At 38.9% G+C, this 23,394-nt stretch overlaps 1 protein-coding gene across 1 annotated transcript in view; it reads left to right on the top strand.

Moving 5' to 3' along the window:
- Nucleotides 1-23,394, top strand: part of LOC120515514 (ATP-binding cassette sub-family A member 13-like) — a 449,137-nt gene that overhangs the window by 248,144 nt on the left and 177,599 nt on the right. Inside the window, exon 29 of the mRNA XM_039736576.1 lies at nucleotides 3,848-3,975. Within this exon, the coding sequence (XP_039592510.1) occupies nucleotides 3,848-3,975 (128 nt within the window). The remainder of the gene's footprint in view (nucleotides 1-3,847; nucleotides 3,976-23,394) is intronic.

Genomic DNA, 23,394 nt, shown 5'->3' with positions numbered 1-23,394 from the left:
TCGCATAGTGTGGGGGAGGAATGATCTCAGAAGCTGTTCCTCTGTCTGGAGATGATACTGTTTAGTGGATGCAGTGGATTCTCCATGATTGACAGGAGCCTGCTCAGTGTCCATTGCTCTGCCACAAATGTCAAATTGTCCAGCTCCATGCCTACAATAGAGCCTGCCTTCCTCACCAGTTTGTCCAGGCATGAGGAGTCCCTCTTCTTTATGCTGCCTCCCCAGCACACCACCGCATAGAAGAGGGCACTCACCATAACCGTCTGATAGAACATCTGCAGCATCTTATTGCAGATGTTGAAGGATGCCAGCCTTCTACGGAAGTATATTCGGCTCTGTCATCTCTTGCACAGAGCATTAGTATTGGTCTTCCAGTCCAATTTATCATCCAGCTGCACTCCCAGGTATTTATAGGTCTGTACCCTCTGAAAACAGTCACCTCTGATAATCACAGGGTCGGGAAGAGGCCTGGTCCTCCTAAAATCCACCACCAGCTCCTTGGTTTTGCTGGTGTTCAGGTGTAGATGGTTTGAGTCGCACCATTTAACAAAGTCCTTGATTAGGTTCCTATACTCCTCCTCCTGCCCACTCCTGATACAGCCCATGATAGCAGTGTCATCAGCAAACATTTGCACGTGGCAGCAATATCTCAGTCTGTAGTTCCAAAGCAGTCTCTTAGAGCCTGCTCTACCTCAGGGGACCACTTCCTGAATGAGCGTGTGGTTGTAGGTAGCTTCCTCACTCTTGGTTTGTAGTGAGGCTGAAGCAGAACCAGGTTATGATCTACTTTCCCAAGCGCAGGCAGCGGGGTGGCACTGTATGTGTCTTTAACGTTTGCATACAGTAGGTCAATAGTCCTATTTCCCCGGGTGTTACAATCCACATACTGGGAGAAGGCAGGTAATGTTTTGTCCAGCGTCACATAGTTAAATTCTCCAGAGATTAGCACAAGCACCACAGGGTGCTGTGTTTGTAGATTAGCAACAGCAGAATGGATGATGTCACCCGCTATCTCCACGTCCGCACAACAATAACAACAATGATGTGTCCAAACTCTCTGGGCAAGTAATAGGGACGCAAACATAAGATCGAGGTAAACCATTACAGCTAATCACTCGGGTACTGCAGCACACTGAAGACTATATACAGTAAAAGCATTTATTAGTTTGCATAGTTACTATTATTCCTAACATTACTCTTTCATCTTCCTTTCCTCAATTTTTGGTTTTCTGTATTTTTGCTATTTCTTGATTATAGTGAATCAGTGGTGAATTATTCCTTAGATTTTTGGAATAAAAAAGTTTAATGTTTATCTCACCTTCTAACTTTTGCCTTTTGAGAAGTGGCATAGGTCTGACATTTTGACCTATTTTGAATATTTAGATTCTCACTTGGACTTTATTTTCTAAGGCAGCTTTTGCTTTATTTTTTGGTTTCTGTTTATTTTATTAATTTGTATTAATTTTTTAGCAGTTAAAGTTCTTTAGTCTGATAATGTAAATAATTGTTTCATTAAAACTTGAATTACAACAGTTTTTGTTATTAGTTTAGAGATCATTTGGATAGGTTTTTTATGGTTTTTGGTCTTCAGAATAGTGTAGGATGTTTGAAATGAATTTTATTCTTATAACATTCGGTGGGTTATGTTTGATATTACATTTCTTCTTCCGGGTGCAAGACATCATTATTATGGAGAGATCAAACAAACACATCTCCAGTCCTGTGTAGTGCTTCTTTACACCCTTTGAAGGTAGCATTAAAAACTTAATCTGTATAATCGTTGAAATTATCAAGGAACACTCCCTTTAAAAAAAATACAAAAATTTATTAAAGTTGTACTGTTACAAAAAAATGTAACTTTACCATATATTATCCATAGACAAATGATACCACAAGGTTTTAGTAGAACATTACATTATGAGATTAGGACCCATTTAGGGAATACCCCATGACTAGGACATGGCTTTAACTTCCCCAATGCATGCACTCAAGGGTCAAGTGATGTGAGCTTTCTGAGCTGCTATAGGTTAAGCAGCCACGACAGCCACTCAACACTCTGAAAGAAGACAGATTGTATTCTTGGGGGATAGTGTTGGGAAATTCGCTCCTAAACAATGTTTTTGCAGGAAAAACAGTCCAATATTTTAACCTATCACAAACAACACTGCCACAGGGAAAATGATGTATAAAAGCAAAAAAGTCTGATTTTAGCAAAAATATTTTAAAGCTTAAAAAGGGAGAGGAAGTCCTAAACCTTGTTCCATTCAACTGAAGTTCCTAGATCACTGACAGAGATACAGAGAGGAAGAGAAAATAATTATCTTGTCTAATGTAAAGTATGGATTTCAGGACTTAAAAAAAAAAACCTGAAAAATATTATATTACCAAGATCAACTATATATCATAGTTCAGTTAATATGCTTAGAAGGCATGATGCTCAAACACCGTGTCCTTAGGCAATCAAAAAGCCAATGATCCTGTGCAGTTATTGTTTAATGGTTCTGTACCGATTTCAGACAGCAGAGATGATATTGAAGGCACGGGAGAAATCAGAAAACATAATCCTCTTAGTGCTGCCACCTTTGTCCAGGTGAGAATAAGCCTTGAGGAACAGATAGATATTGTATCTTCCACTCTAGTCTGTCTGATAGGCAAACTGTAATGGCGGACTCTTATTGTCCATAATTTGCCTTTCAAAGGTCTGCATGATGTAAGTGCCACTAGTGTGTAGTCATTTGGTGAAGGAGCTTGACTTTTTTGGCACAGGAACAATGCAGGATGTTTTCCACAGCAGAGGCACTTTTTGGAGTTTTCCATCAATGATATCAGGTGTGGCTACTTCTGTGGCTACATCTCCTGCAACCATTAGTGTGTACTAGCAACGGGACTCACAAAATCGAGGTACACAAAAAATCTTAACTATTATTAAACAAATTTATAGAAAGAAGATAATGTCAGAAATGAATTCTGTGACCTGAAAAGCTTATAATTACTTGTAAAGTACAGCAAAATATGTTCAGAAGAACTGCTATGATTAAAGTGCCATGAACATCAGTTCATGATTTTATTAATGTAACATTTACATATCTGCATAATCCAATTCAAGGTAGCAGGAGACCAAAGTACATCTGAGCAGAACTGGGCACAAGGCAGGCACCAACCCTCACACGGTCCACTCACACAAACACTTGAGGCCATTTGGGGGTTCCCAGTTTACCTAATCCACACATGTTTGAGGATATGGAGATGGGAACCCAAGTAGATGCAAGAAAGCAATGCAGACAGCACATAGATGATGAGAAGAGGCCGGAATCAAACACATTGTGTTGAATCTTTGAAACACAAGTCTTATCCACCTTGCCGTCCATCATTATATTAAATAATTTGGTAGAATAAAATGATCAAACATTGGAAATTTATATAAGTGAATTTCTATAATAAATCAGACATATAAAAAATCCCATGAAAAACATTCAGTGCTAAATCAGCTGTGGTGAGTGAACATATGGTTCCACAGTGTGCAAAGATAAATTTACACCCACAGAGCATATCGACTATAAATACTCATCTTATTGTATTAATTGGCTTTCAGTCATTGCTGGAGGCACTGATATGTTGATCTAAGATCTTTCCTTTTTTTTCCAAATTAAATTGGAATTATAACTTGATTTAAGCAATGACATGCCTTCTTTTCCCTCGGTACTTGCCTACCCGAAATAGTAACAGCTACAGCAAATATCCTTAGACTTCAGTACTGTAGTGTTACTTTTGTACATTATGATCTTCCAATAGATTAAAAAATATGTGGTCAACCAATATGTTGTGATCGTATGTCTTTCTTTTGCAGAACTGTCCACCACTGAACATCTCTCTGCACTACCTAAGGAATCACAATGGTGATGTGCTCTATAATTTATCAGGCCACAATTTAGAGGAGTATTTATTGCAGACATCCTTCAGACCACCAAACCAAAAGTAAGTATTTCCTGGGCATATTGTATTAAGCCAGATTCTTTAATGTCCTATCAAAAGAAGGTTTAGGAAATACAGCACATTTGTGGTGTCTGGATTTCTTTATATGCTGTTATTCTGCATTGACTTTTTATAAGCTTTTTATAGTTGCATGAAAAGTTTGTACAGGCCTTTGTAACTTTCTTAATTTCTGCATGAGTGAATCATAAAAAGTCACAAGACTAGATGGGCACAATCTGCTAAACATAATAACACGCAAACAATTGTTGTTCTTTCTTTTTAAGCATTTGTCATCAAGGTTTGAAAAAAGTATGTGAGCCCTTGTGTTTAGTACTAGTTGAGCCTCCTTTAGTAGCCAGAGTAGTAGTAGTAGCAGCAGAGGCCATATACTTAACCAAACATTGCCTGTAGCTGCTGATGAGATGTGTTTGTAATGTTTAGGAGCAGCATTGGACTATTCCTCCTTACAAAAGTGTTTCAGTTCATTCATTTTCTGCAATTCTTTATGTGTATAGCTGCTAAATTTCAGCTAGGATTCCTCCTGGCTATGTTTCAAAGTCATGTTATGTGTCTGTTTTGTTTTTTCTTAATTCTTTTACTTATGTTAATGTTACTTTTGTTGATATGAATTATTCTTTGATATTTTTTATGTATGTAAGATCCATCCATCCATTTTCTAACCCGCTGAATCCGAATAGGGTCACGGGGGTCTGCTGGAGCCAATCCCAGCCAACACAGGGCACAAGGCAGGAACCAATCCTGGGCAGGGTGCCAACCCACCGCAGGACACACACAAACACACCCACCACACACTAGGGCCAATTTAGAATCGCCAATCCACCTAACCTGCATGTCTTTGGATTGTGGGAGGAAACCGGAGTGCCCGGAGGAAACCCACGCAGACACGGGGAGAACATGCAAACTCCATGCAGGGAGGACCCGGGAAGCGAACCTAGTAAGATACTTGTGCTAAATTCCATGTTTTGTTGGTGGTCCTCCAAAGGGGTGTGGCCACTTTCCAGATACTGTCAGGAACTGCTGCCCACCCTATAAATCTGGAGGGTCTTTCGCAGTTCTTGGTGGATCATTTCAAATGCAAAAAAAATATTTTTTGGTGATTTTCTATGTTTCTGTTGCACTTTGTACTTTTTGTGAATTATTGAGTTTTTGACATTTTACACTGTTTTTTTGACTTTGCCTTGTGATTTTGTATTGAGATTGGTTTGCTTTGGATTGACTTGTGTCTCGAGCATTTCTGTTTTGCCTTTGTTATTCACAGAGCTTCATAGTGAGTGGAATGTTTATTTTGAAGAAGAAATCTTTTATTTAAAAAAATATTCAGTTCTTGACCTTATTACTAGCTGGGGTTTGACGGTAATATCTACCTCTGTGGGGTTTTTTAGGAACAACATAACAACTTCTCTCTGCAGGCTGAGGTCAAAAATGAGACTGTCCAGAACACAACTTGTCTTCAGTTTAAGTCATTCTATTGTTTTTGTTCTGTGCTTATTTCCATTGTCATTTTTGATCACCTAACTTCAATTAAGCTTCAGTCATTGGATTGCTAGACTTTTCAGATTCTGAGGCAGCAAAACAAACCCAAGCTGTAATTCTCCCTCCACTTTACTTCATGTTGGTGTTGTTGTTCAGTATTTTTTTTTTTAATTCAAATGTAGCATTGTGCTATTTTGCCAAAGACGTCAACATTTGTTACATCTGTCCTGAAAACCTTGTGTCAGAAGCATTATGGAACATCTACCGAATGTGATATTCTGCAAATTTAAGATGTTCTACCATGTTGGTTTAGTAATGTGTGATAAGAGGTTCATGTTGAACTGAGGTTTTAAATAATCAGGTCCCAGAGTGTGTAGGCTCCGATCGTGTGTGGGTGTGAATGTGCCAGTGCTCACTATGGGATTGATTAGGGTGCTTGGGTGATTGCAAACTCTCATGCAGATGCAAGCGGATCAGTCAGGTGCCTCATTCACACCTTGGAGTAAGCAGAGGATCACATCTATCCCCAATCAGGCAGGGTAAAGTGATCCTGCAGAGAAGGGAGAAAAACAACAGAGGAAGGAAATCAGATAAAGAAACAGACTGTAAGAGAGCAGTATTGGGTGCCTAATCAGAAGGAGATGGTGGGCCAGCCAGGCAGCAAGGGAGTGAGCAAGAGACAGGGTGGTTGTTAACCCCACAGAAGAGAGAAGGATCAGTGCTCTAGGGGCAGATCATCCCCAATGGTATTTCAATAGGACCAGGTGCAATGGTGGTGGTGTCCTCCTCAAACATCCGAAGGGACACCAGGGGTGTGAGAAGAAAGACTGGAGGACGACTGACCCCAAGTGGTCTGGCAGACGCTGATGGAGGCAGTCATAACAGAGGTCATTGAGGTGGACCACGGCTGCTGAAGTCTCCGCTGGCTGAGCGAGCTGTGAGTGAGCCAGGAAAACAGAGGGTGTTGCAGTGGGCTTGTGTGGGATGCAAGGAGGAAGATTAAGGATCTGATGACTGTTTGTTTTACACTCTCTGGATTTTAACTTGTGGACTATTTTCATTGTCTTTATTGGATTATGCATTTGGTACACTTTATTAATCCCCTTATTTATTTATTTAAAGATCACTGTACCATTGGTCGCTAATTGTTTGTGGATTTTAATAAAAGTACTTGCCACCTTTGCACCAACCCCCTGCTGAATGTGTATGTTCTCATTTGCCTGGCTCATCTCCGTTCATGACTATTGACGGTTCCAGATTCAAGAAGAAACAGGTTAACTCCCAGAGAGAGTGTGGAACTAACCCAGACCATCACATAGAGGTGAAGTTTTCACAGTGGTATTTTCTCATAAGCACCTTTGTTGTTCAGAGTTTTTCTTATAGTGAGCTCATAAACAGGGACGTTAGCAAGTTCAGGGGCCTCATGTATAAACGGTGCATACGCACAGAAATGTTGCGTAAGAACTTTTCCACGTTCAAATCGCGATGTATAAAACCTACACTTGGCGTAAAGCCACGCATTTTCCATAGTACCTCATGCCTTGTCGTACGCAAGTTCTCCGCTCGGTTTTGCAGACTGGCGGCACCCAGCGTCAAAGCAATGGTACTGTTCCTGTGTGGTTACTCATTATTTTCCTGACACGGCTTTATAAATACACTGAAACTAACCACATATTGTTTATTAGTGTAACGATCTGATTGTAATTAACTTGTAACAATATAATGGTCCAGGGAACAGCGATAGTATTCCAAATACCATAACTGCTTTAGCGTTGTAACTCTCACTTCTCCTTCTTCTTCTTCTTCTTCTTCTTTCAGCTCCTCCTCTAGGAGTTGCCACAGCGGATCATCTTTTTCCATATTTCTCTCACTGCACCACTCTGAGTATTTATATCACTGTATCTGAGTGTGAATCACAGCAGCAGCTGATCGGAAAGAGGATTATCGGTATACAGCTTCAAGGACACGCTGTCTCAGCCACTGCAAAACGTTTTAAAGCCTTTCCTGTACAGACCTCGCGGTTCAGAAACAGTTTAATCCCAAGAACTTTAAATGTACTCAATCAATTACACCTTGTAGAACTGTTTGTACTTATAAGTACAATCACCTCACTGTAAACTTGCACTACAGTTATAATATCGCACAACCTGAGCCACTTTGTAAAGCGCGTATTTACATATGATGACGATATCATTTTTAAGGTGAAATGCAGTTAAATATGTTTATTAAATTATACAGATAAAACTTTAACTTCATTTAAATAATCTATATTCTTCACTGGGAGTGTCGTTAAGGATAGAATAGTTAAACATGTACTACGAAGATATTTCAATGTTCCTTAAACGTTTTGAAGAATTGACGCTAAGCTTACAGATGGCTTAACTTCTATTACAGAGCTGATTGTGTGGCGATCGGTTACTTGGGGAAAGAAAAGCAAGGACTCTTGGGGCTACGCCAATATATATTGAATATAAAACAGAAAGAGAAAATAACAACACAGCTAAAAACACAGCAACAAATTTCGGCATAAGTTAAATGCTTGTGTCATGAGCACGAGGCGGCTATGCAGTGTCTGCAACGGATGTGGCCATCCACCGTGCATAAGCTACTTTACTGACATTGGTGGGCGAAGGAGCCACCGATTCTTCCTCTGCCCAGTGCCACCACAAGCCTAGAGCCCCTGAGTACTGCTGCAATAAATTATTTCATCGAAGTGAAACTCATGTTTAATAACGTGCTTTAACTCCTATCATCATGAAAATGATATCACGTATACATCTCAGTATTTTAGTTATTCAGAGAGCTGTAATATCACGAATGCAATGGATTCTGTGTCCAGTTGCGTACCACAAGGCATGAGGTACCGTGGAAAAGTGCGTGGCTTACGCCAAGTGTAGGTTTTATACATCGCGATTTGAACATGGAAAAGTTCTTACGCAACATTTCTGTGCGTACGCACCGTTTATACATGAGGCCCCAGGTCTTTAAGTCCCTTGTTCTTACCTTAGGGTTCTTTTCACCTACTTCAGCATTGCTTGCTGTATGTTTACTGTGGTCATTGTGGGATGAGCAATTCAAAGGAGAGTAGCAACAGTACTGAATGTCCTCCATTGCTTTGCTGTTGATTTATAACTTTTAAAAGTTAAAAATGCTTTTGTAACCCTTTCCAGCTTTATGCATCTCTGCAATTCTTTTTCAAATGTCCTCTGATATTTATTTTTATCTGGGCATTGTTCACATGAACAGATCATTCTAAGTAAGAGCACATGCACTCAGTAATCAAACTTTGTGTACATTTCTTACAATGCAGAGCACCCCTAATTTCACCTCATTGATTGAATGACCTAAATCTAATTATCTTTTGGAAAAGTCATTAGTTTAGTGGTTAACATACTTTTGTCCTACCTAGACTGTGAATGTTTAAACTAAGTATTCTGTATTGGCAAGAAGTAGTATAATGATTTATGTGTTATTAGTCCAAGCTGATTTTTTCTGTCCATTATTGTGGCTTAGTTGAAGATTTGATAACATTGTTTGGAGTAGATAATTCAGAAATCCACACAATTTCAAAGCCTTCACAAATGTTTTCTCACAACTGCACATAACATATTTAAACCCACTTAATCAACTCTAAGTCATAGTTGTTGACGTGTATCCCAGCAGTATCACACACAAGGCATGAACATTCCTGGGTTAGTTAGTCATCAGTTTATTAGAAGGCTCATTCAAACACACTCAGACTCAGTAAAACCTGGACTGGAATTGCCAGGATGAAGAGAGGCTGTACGTCTTGGGACACAAATCTAGATAGCCAGAGAAGCAACCCAGTGTAGAACACAACTGGCACATGCAAACTCCATACAGACAACAACTGAGTGTGGGATTCAAACCCAGGGCACTGGATCTGTGAGGCAGCAGCACAAATAATTGAGCCACAATATATATAACAGCAGCAATCACACTCTGATGGTGGCAAGTTACACATTCTGGCTGGAACAAATTTGTGAAAACAACCAGTCAAGGGGAGGCCTTTGTTACATTGATCTGGGTTCAAGGGCTCACCCATGTCATGTATACCAGCAATGAGGTCTTCATTTGGCAACATGCATACCTGGTATCACCTCAAAGGAGAGCCATTATTAAATAGAATCTAAAAAGAACCGAACGACAGGAAACCCCTACGTCAAAAAAAAGGTTAAGTGTTGTAATTGGTGACATCCTTGTGGTTTGTAGAAGGAAACTTTTTTTAAATATATGAGAAAAACGTCAGAGAGACACAATGTTTAAACATATTGAAAAAAACACAAATAACATTTTATATAGCCCTGATACAATGTCGCTCTTTATAAACATTATGCCATACTTTATTTGTGTACTGTAGCTTTATTGTCACAAGTATGCAGTAAGCACCTGAATTACTGAAATGTAAAATTGCAATGCAAGGAAAAGTATGGATCTGGCACCCAAATTATACAATTAGTGGATATGTGGGTTGATTCTGAGGTGCTGTTTTGATTTCATTTACATTTTGTCAGTCTTTATCTCTTGTCCCTTTGTATACATATCATGTATATATGTTAAGCTGAGATATGATTACGTAAAAACACTGCCCTAGAATTTTTGCTGTTACAGAGTCACCCGTTTTGTTGATGCTTAGGACTGGCTCAAGTGTTTTATAATGTTTTCATTTTGTATTTCACATTCAGGGAAAATGTTTTAAAGGAAACCCTGTTCTGCTTCCTTAAAAAAAACAGTATTCTATCTAGAATGGGGTTTTCTTAATTGGTATTTAAGATCATATGCCCTAATACATTTTTCTATACTTAGATAGCATTACTGGAATGTGTCTGAACATTACACAGCAATGGTTTGCAATGTGAACTGCACCATCATGGCCATTATGGATCTTGCATGTTGCAAGTGTTTTAGAGCAACTTCAAAAGTGCAAATATAAGTGCCAATTCTTAATGACTAAAATCACATTGTTGACATTAGAGTTAAAACAAAATTGTCTGGGTAATTGGAATCTCTGCAACCTTACATAGGTTACATACATGAAAACATTAGAAGAGCATGGAACAAATTTTGCAATTACACAAAACATAATTCATTTGACAGATAAGAGGAGACCATTCCATCAGGTTTGGTTAGTTAGTAGCAAGTTTGACTTTTTAAAAGATGTCAAGGTTTCCACTTTCAGTAATCTGTACCAGATTGCTCTGAATCTTTGCAGAGATAAGATCTTCCTGGATTCTGGCTTAAATATCAGAATTTAATTGCATTATTATTCTGGATGAACTAAATCAATGGCGTTGACAATTGGGGCCCCACTCAGCATTCTTTGCTCAAGAATAGAGGTTTAAATCCCTTAGTCTATTAGAGTAGGACATGCTTTTTAGTCCTAGGATGAACTCGGCTGCTTTCCTCCACACACTTTCTAGAGCTGTAAAGTATTTTTGTAACATGACCAAAATCGCATGTTGTACTCCAGATGCAATTTCACTAGTGCATTATATAGTAGTTTTCAACAATTTATTGCCTTTTTAATTACTTCTGCACCTTTACTGGACTTTGAGAATGTTGCGTCTACATAAACCCCCTAAACAATTTTGAGGGGTTGCTTCCTGTATGACAGTGTGTTTTATCTTGGTAGAGTAATATATGTATTGCTCTACTTTCCCCTATTGTATTATTAATATGTAGCCTTAGAATGCCTAATCTCACAGACTTACCACTGTTTATAAGGTATTATTGTATATAACTTATCCCCACCTTCCCTTCTATATCTATAACCTCAGGCAATTAGATGTAGTAAAAGACAAGCAGGAGTTAAGTTACACATAAAATAATGTATTACTGATAATATTCATAAATAATAACAAAATGCAAAGTACATTTGAATATTGGCAACCATACAACCTGATAAAATGGTGATGTGTAATTCAGGTGGCACACAGACTTGCAGTTACTTAAAATGTCTCTAGTTAAGGCATCGTTGGTGCTCAGCTTTCAGCCACATGTCTGTTCAATATGGCTGCTGAGCTGTGCTCTTCATTGTGTTGTCTTCATCATCACAGGTTAGCAAGAGAGATGCTTCTTCATATGTGGGTCAGTTAGAGAGAGAGAATGTGGTTGAGCAAGTACATTTATAGATGTTCTCTCCAATTCCTAGAACCAATAGGACATCATGGTACTTGAAGGCCTCTGAGACAAGCCAATTCCAAACAGCCATACCTCAGACCAATGGGTGAAATAGAACATCTTATCTCCTGCCCCCCAAGACCATATATTACACTAACCTGGCTTTGTGTGGGAGATCAAACTGGTTTAAGACACATCCCCCCAAATCCTGTCATAAAATTACAAAGAGACAGTCGTAAAAAGGGTTGGGGGTTGTGCAAACATGAATACCTCTCACCACTTGGTTTGCCTAAATTATAAATAAAGACATACAAAACATTTATCAAGTTATATGCAAAATCTTACATCACAACACTCCACCCCGATGAATGTTTTGTACAATGTCTTTAAATTGTTTCAAGAGTCTGATGCATAACTTGTGCATTTGTTGGCAGTATTTGCTCTCCCAGTGTTCAAAGTTGTCCGTGACTATTTGTCCATTACATATCTTCTTTATTTCAAAGACAATCTGAAGAACTTGGAAGCGCTCCGATGACTTGTATCTGCTCCAGCTTGCGTCAACTCTTTCTGCAGTCTCCATATGTCATCAGATCTGGTGGTTCAAAATGAGACAAGTCCACACCTTCCACTAAACTAGCCCACTACAATTTAGTCTATTGTGTGAATTTTTAATCTGTACTCATTCTCTGTCTAACTGCTAATTAGACCCCTGTCCCAAACTATCTGTTTAAGCATATGCAGCTGTACAATTAACATCAAAATTTGAAAGGTAACATGCCACAGGTGCCAGTACAACCACTTCTGCCCAAATGACAGCACATGTGCCACTGCATAAACTGTTCACAAACCAACATCTGTGGTCCCTCTGCACACATTTGGGGTTGACTTAGTTGCCTCTTGTGCTTTCCTACCCATGGTGCAACTCTTGACTGCCATCAGCCTTTACCAGTATAGGCTGGCATCACCACCATGAGACATCACAGCTATGCAACTCTCATCATTCCCCCCGTAGGCCACCCCTAGAGTTGTTTGCTCACCATATGCATACTCATTGTGCTAAACACCTCGGTTCAGAATTGGCCCACTGGTCCTGTGCCTGCACCATAGCCGACAATCTCAGCAGGGCTTCCATATTTTCCCCAATTAGACTATACCTAAACATCGGAGCCCATATGTCTTGCAAATGTATCAGCTGCACCTGCTTTCCTGAAAAGTTCACCAATTTGCTCAGTATACCTTTTCTTATATTAATTATCCCACTTAATTAATTAATACCCAGAATGTATACTTTATGAGCCCAAAATGAATCCCCTTATTTTGGCATTCCTAACTGGTTTGTTCAGTTTCCACCCCTTGGAATATAAATTTGCTGCAGTAATGAACAAACCTTTCCTTTTAAACTATAGCTATTGTGACTAGTCCTATTATTGCATGACTTGTGGACTTGTTACTCACTTAAACCCCAGTAAGTGTCTTTTCTTGATGTCTCTTCAGTTCTTCTTCATGTCTTTGTCTTTAGTCTTTATGTGTTGTCTTTTCTTCATTCTGCTATGTAGGCAGGTCTGCAAAATGGAAGGTGACAAAGCAGTTTCTGTCCATCTCATTTTCTTGGCTGTCGACCTGGTGCCAAAACTCAAACTTTGCTTCCAGGCATTCATTGGAACAGCTTGGCACTAGTGCCACGCCACTCCAATGTGCCAATGGTAACCCAATCTCCTGCATGGATTTTACTCTGCTAATTGCCTTCACTATTTATTACCTGCACCAAACCAAAGTCCATAAAAACCTTACTATAGAAGTAGCACTATTGCAAAAGGCCAGAAAATTGAAACAGAAATAACTATTTTTCCCTTTCCTGTCTTCCTACGCTACCCTTCTATTTTTTTTCATTGCCTGTGTGTCCTTTTTTTATTGTATGGTAACTGCTACCTGAAAGTGTGGGCTGAAGCCTCTCCAAAATCCAAGTGCTAAATCCAGCATTTCTGCTAAAACTGACCTGTGTTCTTTACTAAAGACCAGCTCACTTTTCTCCATTTTATTGCATGGAGATTCATAGGCTGTCTTTTGAACAACTGGTCAGTCAGGTTTCAATTACTGAACCTAAGTGTGTGTGCTTTTAATTACTGCTGGCCCTAGCACAGCTGTTAGGACCCTCACACCCCTGTGCATTCCTGACTTGCTAGCTGAGCTTCCTGCTGCACCATCCCCCATCCTTTGTTCTTTGGCTTGTCCTGTTTCATTCAAACCAACTCCTAAACTGGTGCACTTTCTTTCCAACTCAGCCATTCTTGCACTAGCACATTCAGACCTTTCACACACAAGCACTTGAATTCCTTTCATTTCCATTGTTCTTTGTTTTAATTCCACACTTTCTTTACTCAGTATCAATATGCCAATATCCAGTTCATGCCCTCTAGTCAACAATTGCCATTCACACTCACCAGCTCCTCTGCCTTCTATCTGATCTCTTTGTCCTAAATCAAATTTCAGTGCAGCACTGGTTACCTTTCCTAACAGTGGTGAAATATCTATCAGTGTAGCATGCTCTTTAAATACTGGACAGGCCTCAGAATTACTTGGAGATTGTGGTGCAGTGGAGAATAAAGGAAGAAAACACCCTTGCTGTTTTCCCTTCCTTTCATCTCTCTCCTTTTCCTCACACTCACATTCCCACTCTTTATCTGAGCACTCATCTGTCTCATGTAAGTCGCCCACCCATGTTTTAGGGTTCCAGTCCGATCTGGTTACTGTTGCCCTAACTTTACCATGGGTGGTTTTCTCTTTTTTTCCACTTCTTTCACTGCTTTCTACTTTAGCAGCGGATGTTCTACATGCTAACACTTCACAATTATCACACCAACTGTTACATCTTTCAAAACTCTCACTCAACATTCCATAACTTTCACTTTCATTCACTTTGCTATTTTCTTCCTTATCATGATCTTCCTTATTACCAATAATACAAGCTAGTAAACCTCTTATAACAGCAGCTGTCTTCTTTAAACCTGATCTCTGTTTTCTTGCTTTTAATCCTTCCAGCCCCTTCCATTTTGTGGCACACTCAGCTCAGCTTCTGCTTTCTCTACCTGAACTACAGGTTTCCTAGCTTTAGCCTGCTTCCTCTGCCACTCCACTGGAAGATGGCTGACTTTAAAATGAACTTAGGCATTTCTAAGTCTACAATTTACTCTAATACAATTTGCCAAATTCTTATGGGTTGGCCTACTTTTGCCCCTGTAAGCAAACATACACATACATACACAAAGATTCTAAACGAATAAGTACCGTATGAATGACGAATGCATGTCCCATCACTCCCTAGCACTTTAACCACTTAAATGCCGTATGAATGACGCATGCATCTTTCACCACTCCCTAGCACTTTAATTAGGGACTCACTACCACCAGCACTAACAAACATGCGGGTGTCCTTGTGACACACATGAAGTCTCTACACTTTGTTGGTTATATTCCATTCAGCAACCAAACAAAGTTTTACTTCCACCGCATTTGTACACTGGGTGCCCTAAAATTCACATACATAAACAAACACATACATCAAAACAGTATTTGCAAACAGGGTGCAAAACTTGGTTACCCCAAAATCCTGCCGACACGCCAATTGTTTTATCTTGGTAGAGTAATATATGTATTGCTCTACTGTGCCCTATTGTATTATTAATATGTAGCCTTAGAATACCTAATCTCACAGACTTCCCACTGTATATAACTTATCCCCACCTTCCCTTCTATATCTATAACCTCAGGCAATTAGATGTAGTAAAAAAACAAGCAGGAGTTAAGTTACACATAAAATATTGTATTACTGATAATATTCATAAATAATAACAAAATGCAAAGTACATTTGAATATTGGCAACCATACAACCTGATAAAATGGTGATGTGTAATTCAGGTGGCACACAGACTTGCAGTTACTTAAAATGTCTCTAGTTAAGGCATCGTTGGTGCTCAGCTTTCAGCCACATGTCTGTTCAATATGGCTGCTGAGCTGTGCTCTTCAATGTGTTGTCTTCATCATCATATGTGGGTCAGTCAGAGAGAGAGAATGTGGTTGAGCAAGTACATTTATAGATGTTCTCTCCAATTCCTAGAACCAATAGGACATCATGGTACTTGAAGGCCTCTGAGACAAGCCAATTCCAAACAGCCATACCTCAGACCAATGGGAGCAATAGTACATTTAACACCTCAACCCCCCCCAAGACCATATATTACACTAACCTGGCTTTGTGTGGGAGATCAAACTGGTTTAAGACACATCCCCCAAATCCTGTCATAAAATTACAAAGAGACAGTCGTAAAAAGGGTTGGGGGTCGTGCAAACATGAATACCTCTCACCACTTGGTTTGCCTAAATTATAAATAAAGACATACAAAACATTTATCAAGTTATATGCAAAATCCTACATCACAACACAGTGTCATCCATCTTATATTTATAACCAGTAAACCCCCGATTCTCTAAAGAATTGCAAATCCAAGAATGGCAATCACCTTCTGTTTCCTCCGATCTTTGGAGGGATGTAAAATGATGGAGTTTGGGAGCGTCCTAGGAAAGTTTTCTTTTAATTAAATAAATATATTTGTACTAAAATTAGCTAATTTATTAAAACTAAAATTGAAAAGTAATTTTATCATTTAAGTCCAAAATGTCTTTGAGTTGCTGCACTTATAAGTAAAAATTATTGGAGTGTAAATGAAGTAAATTGGAAACAAAAAATTCATAAAATGGTAAATTCAAAATAGTTAATCAAAAATTTACTTATAAACAACATTTTTGGTAAAGATGGTTTACTGTCCTTGAATTAGCTCTCCCTGGTATGGAGTAGTTAAAACCTTCACTTTAACGTCACACAAACACCGGATGTCCCTACTTTAAGGTTAAGATTGTGTTGTGGTAATCCGGCTGAGCTAATAGTGTTTAAATATTCTAATGGGAAATTAAGATGCTCAGTTTCGTGTTCAGAATCAACACTGTCAGTACTTAGAACGAAGTGGCTTTCTCCAGGAAGCAATCCACTCACTTGGTTATTTATCTGGTCAACATCAATAGGTTGCATATGCAATGGTGTGCGTGTTCGTGTTCAGGCGGCGGTTGTATTGTGACCTGAAGTTTAGTTTACGGGTTGTGTTATGTTGTTTGTGCGCCACTTACTGACTCTGGGAACCCGCTGGGTTTGACTCTGGGGCGCTGAGGCACTGTGCGTATGCGCTTTTGGTGCTTTGGCTTCCGTGCATATATACAACCTCCGTTTAGTAATATAGATTAATTCTTCTTTGTCATACATATAGTACTTTCCACTATTCCACATTAAACCACATTTTCAAAGTGTTGACCAGTTTTGAAGATTATCCAGAACTTCTTGAATTGTGTTTGCTCCCTCCTTACCATCAGCTATCCTTCCAATTATTTGATTTCAAATGTTACAATCTTACTGACTATATTAATATTTATGTCATTCACATTAATTTGGAAAGGTAATGGTACAAGCATAGACCCTTGGGGATGCCATATATGTCCTCAGCCCATGTTGAGTAATCTCATCTTGTCAGTAGTCTTCACCTGAATAACCAACCAACAAGTTTGCAAGTTACCACCAACTCCGATGGCTCGTAGTTTCAAAATTAGTCTTCCGTGTGGAACTTCTTTAAAAGCTTCTTGAAAGTCTAAGTCAACTACAGTACGTCATGTGCTTTGTTTTTTATCTACTACTCCCAGAATCAGCCTAGCCTCTGTTCTCTGGACTTTGTCTAGCGCTGTTATGTATATATATTTTTGTAATACGAAGACCAAAACTAAATATGGTACCCTAGATGATGCCTCACTAGTGTATTATATAACTTAAGCATAACTTCTACTGATGTATACTCTACACCTCATGCTGTATAACCTAACATTCTGTTAGCTTTCTTGGTTGCTTCTGTGTACCCTCTGGATGTAGATAAGTGATGAGTCCACTGTGACTCCTACATTTTCCTACTTTCAAGTTTCAGACCCACCATTGTTCATTCAAGTCTAACATTTTTTTCACTTCCAACATGTAATGCCTTACATGTAATTACTGTAAATTTCCTCTGACACAGATCTTCACAATCCTGTATGCTGTCCAAGTCCCTCAATTTTCCCGATTCTACATTACCTGCCTTTCCACCTAGTTTGGTATTATATGCAAACTTCTCCAGCACCCATACCTGAGGGGCACCACTGTTATCATTACTTAATTCTAAAAACATTCCCCTCACCATAACCTTTTGCTACCAGGGTTTGAGCCAATTTTGTCCTCACCTGCAGGCTGTGTCCTGAATTTCCACTTCTTAGAGTCTGATCATTAACCTTTCATATGGTATTTTATCAAAAGACTTCTGAAAAGCAAGATAAATATCATATGAACATCTATGAATGTATTCTTTTGTTGCTTCCTCATAGAATTCCAGGATATTAGTGACACATAACCTTCCTTTTCTGAAGCAGTGTTGAGTATCTGCTAACACTCTTGTTCTTGCCATGTGCTCCTTGATGTTTTCCTTAATACAGTGGAACCTCGGGTCATGAACATCTCGGAACACATACAAATCGGGTTACGACCAAAAAGTTTGCCAAACTTTTGTATCTGTTCACGACCACACACTCGGGTGACGAACAAGCCAGTTTCCCTTCTGGTTCGTACATGCCAATGATTTCCGCACGTGTTCAGTCTCTCCCTGTGCATTCGCTGTAAACTCTTTGTGCTCTATTTCGTTTCCCTTCCAGTTCGTATGCGCCAGTGATTTACGCACGTGTTCAGTCTCTCCCTGTACAGTACATTGTTCTCAGTCAGACGTGCATCGCACAGAGGAACTTTACCTCAAAACTGTAATCTCCTCTCCACCCAGCTTCCTGTTCACTTCCTTCATGCTAGAACTCGACTCATGCAAGGTTAGTTTTCTTGGTTATTTATGGTTAGTTTTTGTATAAATTAAGGTTTTTTCAAATGTTAATTTTTTTCCCTGTGCTTAAAACTTGTTAAAAAGAAGTGTTTACAGCGAGCAGTTCGTCTGTAGTGTGAACTCTTGCAATGTTAGTTTTCTTGGTTGTCTATGGTTAGTTTTTGTATAAATTAAGGATTTTTCAAATGTTCAGTTTTTTTCCCTGTGCTTAAAATTCATTAAAAAAAAGTGTTTACAGAGAGCGGTTCGTAAGGCTGTAGTGTGAACTCTTGCAATGTTAGTTTTCTCTGTTCAAGGTTTTCTCAGTGTTATTCAATGTTTTTATATTTAGTTTACTATTACACTGTGCATTCTATGGTATATTAATTATTTTTGTGCTTAAAAATCTTTAAAAAAATATATTTACATACAGTTTGTACGGTCCGGAACGGATTAATTGTATTTACATACAATCCTATGGGGGAAATTACTTCGGGTGACGACCAAATCGGGTTGCAACCAGAGTTTTGGAATGAATTACGGTGGTGATCCGAGGTTCCACTGTAATTGCTTACTGGCCTTAGTTATGTGATCACCCTGATCACCATTTTTAAATAGAAAGACACAACATGTAATTCATGGATTTTGTAAGCTTTTCTGTCTTACTCTAATAATAATGAACTATTTATGTTTCCTTACACTCACTACATCATTCTGCTGGTTTTTATTATTAGAAATGTAATAATTACGTTTTCTCATGCTGTTTTACCCAAAGTTTAAAAACACTGCATTTGTGGCTTATAATAAATAATCATTTAGTCTGCCAGTAATGTGGCCTAATGGCACAGACTGACAAAGAAAGGGCTGACAAAACGCTGGCTGCTGGACAGCATGTGTACCAACCAACTGTTGTCCAAAAATGCCTGGCAGCTTATTCACTACTTATAAGCCTCTAAATAGACAGGCAGTTAATCGATCCCTGACTGTCAAAACCCAGGCAAGTTGCTTCACGTTTACCCAGTAATAAATGAATAAACGATTGAGAGCAAGTCCTTTTTGGTATGCATTTCTGTAATGTGTACTCATTTACAGTTGTGAGGCTGCATAGGTGAAGCATGGTGTCCATGAAAGCTAGCGTTCCTTTTAATATTTGCATCACATCCAGTGTATTGCTAACAGCCTCTCCCATTTATTACGATTGCAGTTGTGGTACAGAAAGCAAGCAATGGGAGAGCTTTTCAAAGAAAACATCACACCATGCTAACTATATTTTTATTCTGCTTCTTTTCATCAAAGTAAACACTCATTAATAAGTTACACATTGGAGAGTTATTTTAGGTGATAAGAGCAAAAGTACCTAATAAACAAGGGGAATATTGTTGTCTTGGTTATCAAAATTTGAAAGGTTAAGTATTAATGACTCCTTACAGTAATCTCTAAGTGAGAGTTAGATCCTTGACACCAGACAGAGCTGATCATCTTTTGCTTATTACCAAATTTCCTTTTTACTGCCCCAAATCAGGGAACTGCAAAGGGAGCTATTCCTGCTTATTTTCAAACCTGTATGGACAGTGCCATCTCCTAGGGACAACTAGCAGGCTTCCCGAGGTGGATCTTCCAAATTATACTTCCAGCATATTCCTGAAAAAAAGCAGAACAGGATTTGAAGTTTGTGGAGTCTTTGAATCCTGTTTGTAATGGTTTCCCTTACCCTATAGGCTCTTTTTAAACAGGAAGGTTAAACTGAACTGGGACCACTTAATATACTGTACATGTGTGATGGATACCCACGCGCCCGCAAGCCCAAACTACAACACGAACACACAAGCACAGTCCTGGGTTCAAATAAAGGTAGATTTATTAGTCAAATCACCTCAAATATGCCACACAAGCACAGGTTTTCTTTCCACGATACTTCCTTCCTACCACACTACCCTCCTCCACTCAGCCGTTGCTCCACTACCTCACAGTTCCGACTCGTCTGGATAAGGGAGTGCGGTCCCTTTTATTACAGACCCGGGAGTCCTTCCAGTGCCAGGGTGATTGCCCGATGGAAGCACTTCCGGGTCACATGGAATTCCATTATAACAGGGAGCTTGGGTCCCTGCAATATATGTTACCAGTAACGGCACACTGCATGTTAATACACTTGACTTGAGCATTTATAGTTTTCATCCTCTTTTTCTGTATGTTTAGCATTCGTTTGCTCAGAGGTTGATGCGCTTGTTGCTTCCTGAGCAGCTCTTCTTTTCTCCACCCTAGCGGCCCACTTCTTCTCTTCTTTTGTTGGCATCTTTCTGCGTTAAAACTGATTAAGTCAGTGTTTGTATTGCAATTAATTTGTACATTTTCCTTAATTTTTCACTTAACCTGGCACTTAAGTCTTCAATCTGCCTCTAGGATGATTTAAGATATGAAGAGGTTGGAGAAGTGACGGCGGAGGTGGTAGGGAATGAGAATGGCGCCCATACACATGTGCCGCATTTCTGCCCTGCTGGCAACTTACGAGAGTATATTCTAAAATAAAATAAAATAAAAATAAAAAGAGGGTTAACCTTGGTGGATAGTAAACGTCACGTAGCATATGTGTACCAAATTTCAGGTCAATAGGTCAAATGGTTTGTGAGCTACAGGTGATTTAACATCCTGGACAGACAAACGGATAGCCACGGTAGCATATTATATAAGAAGATACTCTAGCGTCTTGTTATAACTCCCCAGCATCCACTGCACTCCTGTTTCAGCTTGACAAGACTTTAGACTAGAAGTAAAGCAAGAAGCTTATTACATGAACAGTTTAAAGTACCTCCTATACATGTTTCATTACCATAACAACATGTTTTTGCTTACTGTTCCAGGGAGCAAGTTATGGATCTGAACTGTCAGCACATAGTAGGAGAACAAATTATCTAGTGAATTGTTTTATTACTCTTCAATTAGATAATATATTGTTTTTATAAATGGGTTGTATTAAGTGATACTGTCCATTATCATATTTTTTCTAAAATTAATTTGTTGGTAAAAATGTAGAGTAATTTCGGTAGATGTTTATCCTGTGGTAGATTAGCATGCCACCTTGCTCAGGTTCCTGCCTTATGTCTGTTTCTTGATTTCTGTTGAATTAAGCAAGTAATGAAAATAGATGGATGGTATGATGCTATTCATTCATCTATCTTTACAGCTGTCACCCAGACTCTTCTAGCTGCCACATTCCGTTGGAGCTGTCTTTGTTCCTGAAAGACAAATTGCAAACATCACGATGAAGTGGCCCTACAGCTAGCCTGAGTACATAGGGGAAGCCAATAACTGAATTACTTGAACAGCCTGTGCCCATCTGTTACTCAAACTGAGATTGTCCAAAGCGAAGCTTTTCACCTTTCTGAAAGCTCAATAAACTTTCAGTTAAGTGCATGGTGCCTGCTATCTGTGTCTTTTCTAATCACTGAAAATGACAGTTATAAAAACAATGTTGGTTTATTTTTCCCAATGGCAGTGGCTGAATATGCAGACACTAAAAAGTTGTGAATACTATGCGTTGATTTATCATGTGAATTTTCATGATGGATGAAAACAAGAATCACAGCCTGGAGAGTGCTTTAGCTAGGAGCCTGCCATTCCTTATCAACAAATGCTTTGATCCTTATGTAAGACAGTGTTTCTCTATTTTTATCTAAGGTTCCATAAAGACATTAGCATTATGTTTTGCTCTTAAACAGCATGGTGCCTAATTGACAAATTCTGTTGAGTAGCTTCAATATACATTTTGATTTTCAAAGTGCATTTTTAAAAAGCACAGTAGCACAGTGTTAACACCTCTCAATAAGGAGGCCAGCATTCACATCCTGGGTCCTCCCTGCGTGGCTTTTGGGTACCCATATTAAAATGCGGAAGCTGTTCAGCTCCCAGCTAAAGTAATAATAAAACGCTTCTTTGTTTAAATAAATGATGTCTACAAAATTCTTACTTAAAATCACTCTATTCATCAATCTGTCATCTGATTATTTTGGTTCAGGTCTACAGGGGCTGACAATAATGAACGCAAGAATAAGACACTCATCAGTCAGAGTGTACTCAGTCACAGAGCCAGGTTTAGAGTTGCAGGTCATCTTGTTCCACCTGTCCCCGTGGGAGAAAACCCACAGCATTAGGAGAAAAACCCCAGGAGATGCAGACGCCACACTTGTATGGCCCAGATTCAGATTCAGACACCAAACTTTGGAGCTGTGAGTTGGCAGAATTAACCACTATGCTACTCTCATTGCTGTATTCTGTATAGTACATTTGTTTTTATAGGTGTTCTTTTTTTAAAGAGATCAAGTGAGCTGATTACATATAATACATATTATTTGAGTTCACAAGTTCTTTAGCTCCATTAAACAAGAGTTTGTTTCTCACGCTCCACAGACAGAGGTAACAAAGCAAATCAGAAAATAAGCACACTTACATTTACTGCATGCAGAATATTTGTCACGTCTGTTGTGCAGGTCATAGTGTGATTCTCCAGATAAATCTGTTAGGTGTAAGTGCAAAGGATGATGGACCATAATAAGTAAACTGAATTGATGGGAAAAAGGCTTATTTTAATAATTAAAATTATTTGTGTTTAAAATCTGAAAAATTCCAATAGACTTTCTTAAGTTCTCATGGCTTTCTTAAGTTATGAAAGGCATGCTTCATAAAAGAATAAAAAAGATATATAAGATTATAGCTAATATTTTTTTTTCAATTTTCACATTGTGGTGTAGGAATGACATCTCCACGAAACAAGAAAATTTGGAGTGGATTGTCCAGTTTATTGTCTGAAGACACTACGTAAAATCAAATGCTCTTTGTCCTGCAATCTTCCCATTATGCTGA

This window comes from Polypterus senegalus, chromosome 15 (assembly GCF_016835505.1).
Source record: "Polypterus senegalus isolate Bchr_013 chromosome 15, ASM1683550v1, whole genome shotgun sequence".
NCBI classification, from domain to species: Eukaryota; Metazoa; Chordata; class Cladistia; order Polypteriformes; family Polypteridae; genus Polypterus; species Polypterus senegalus.
This window is presented reverse-complemented; position numbering and strand designations above follow the sequence as displayed.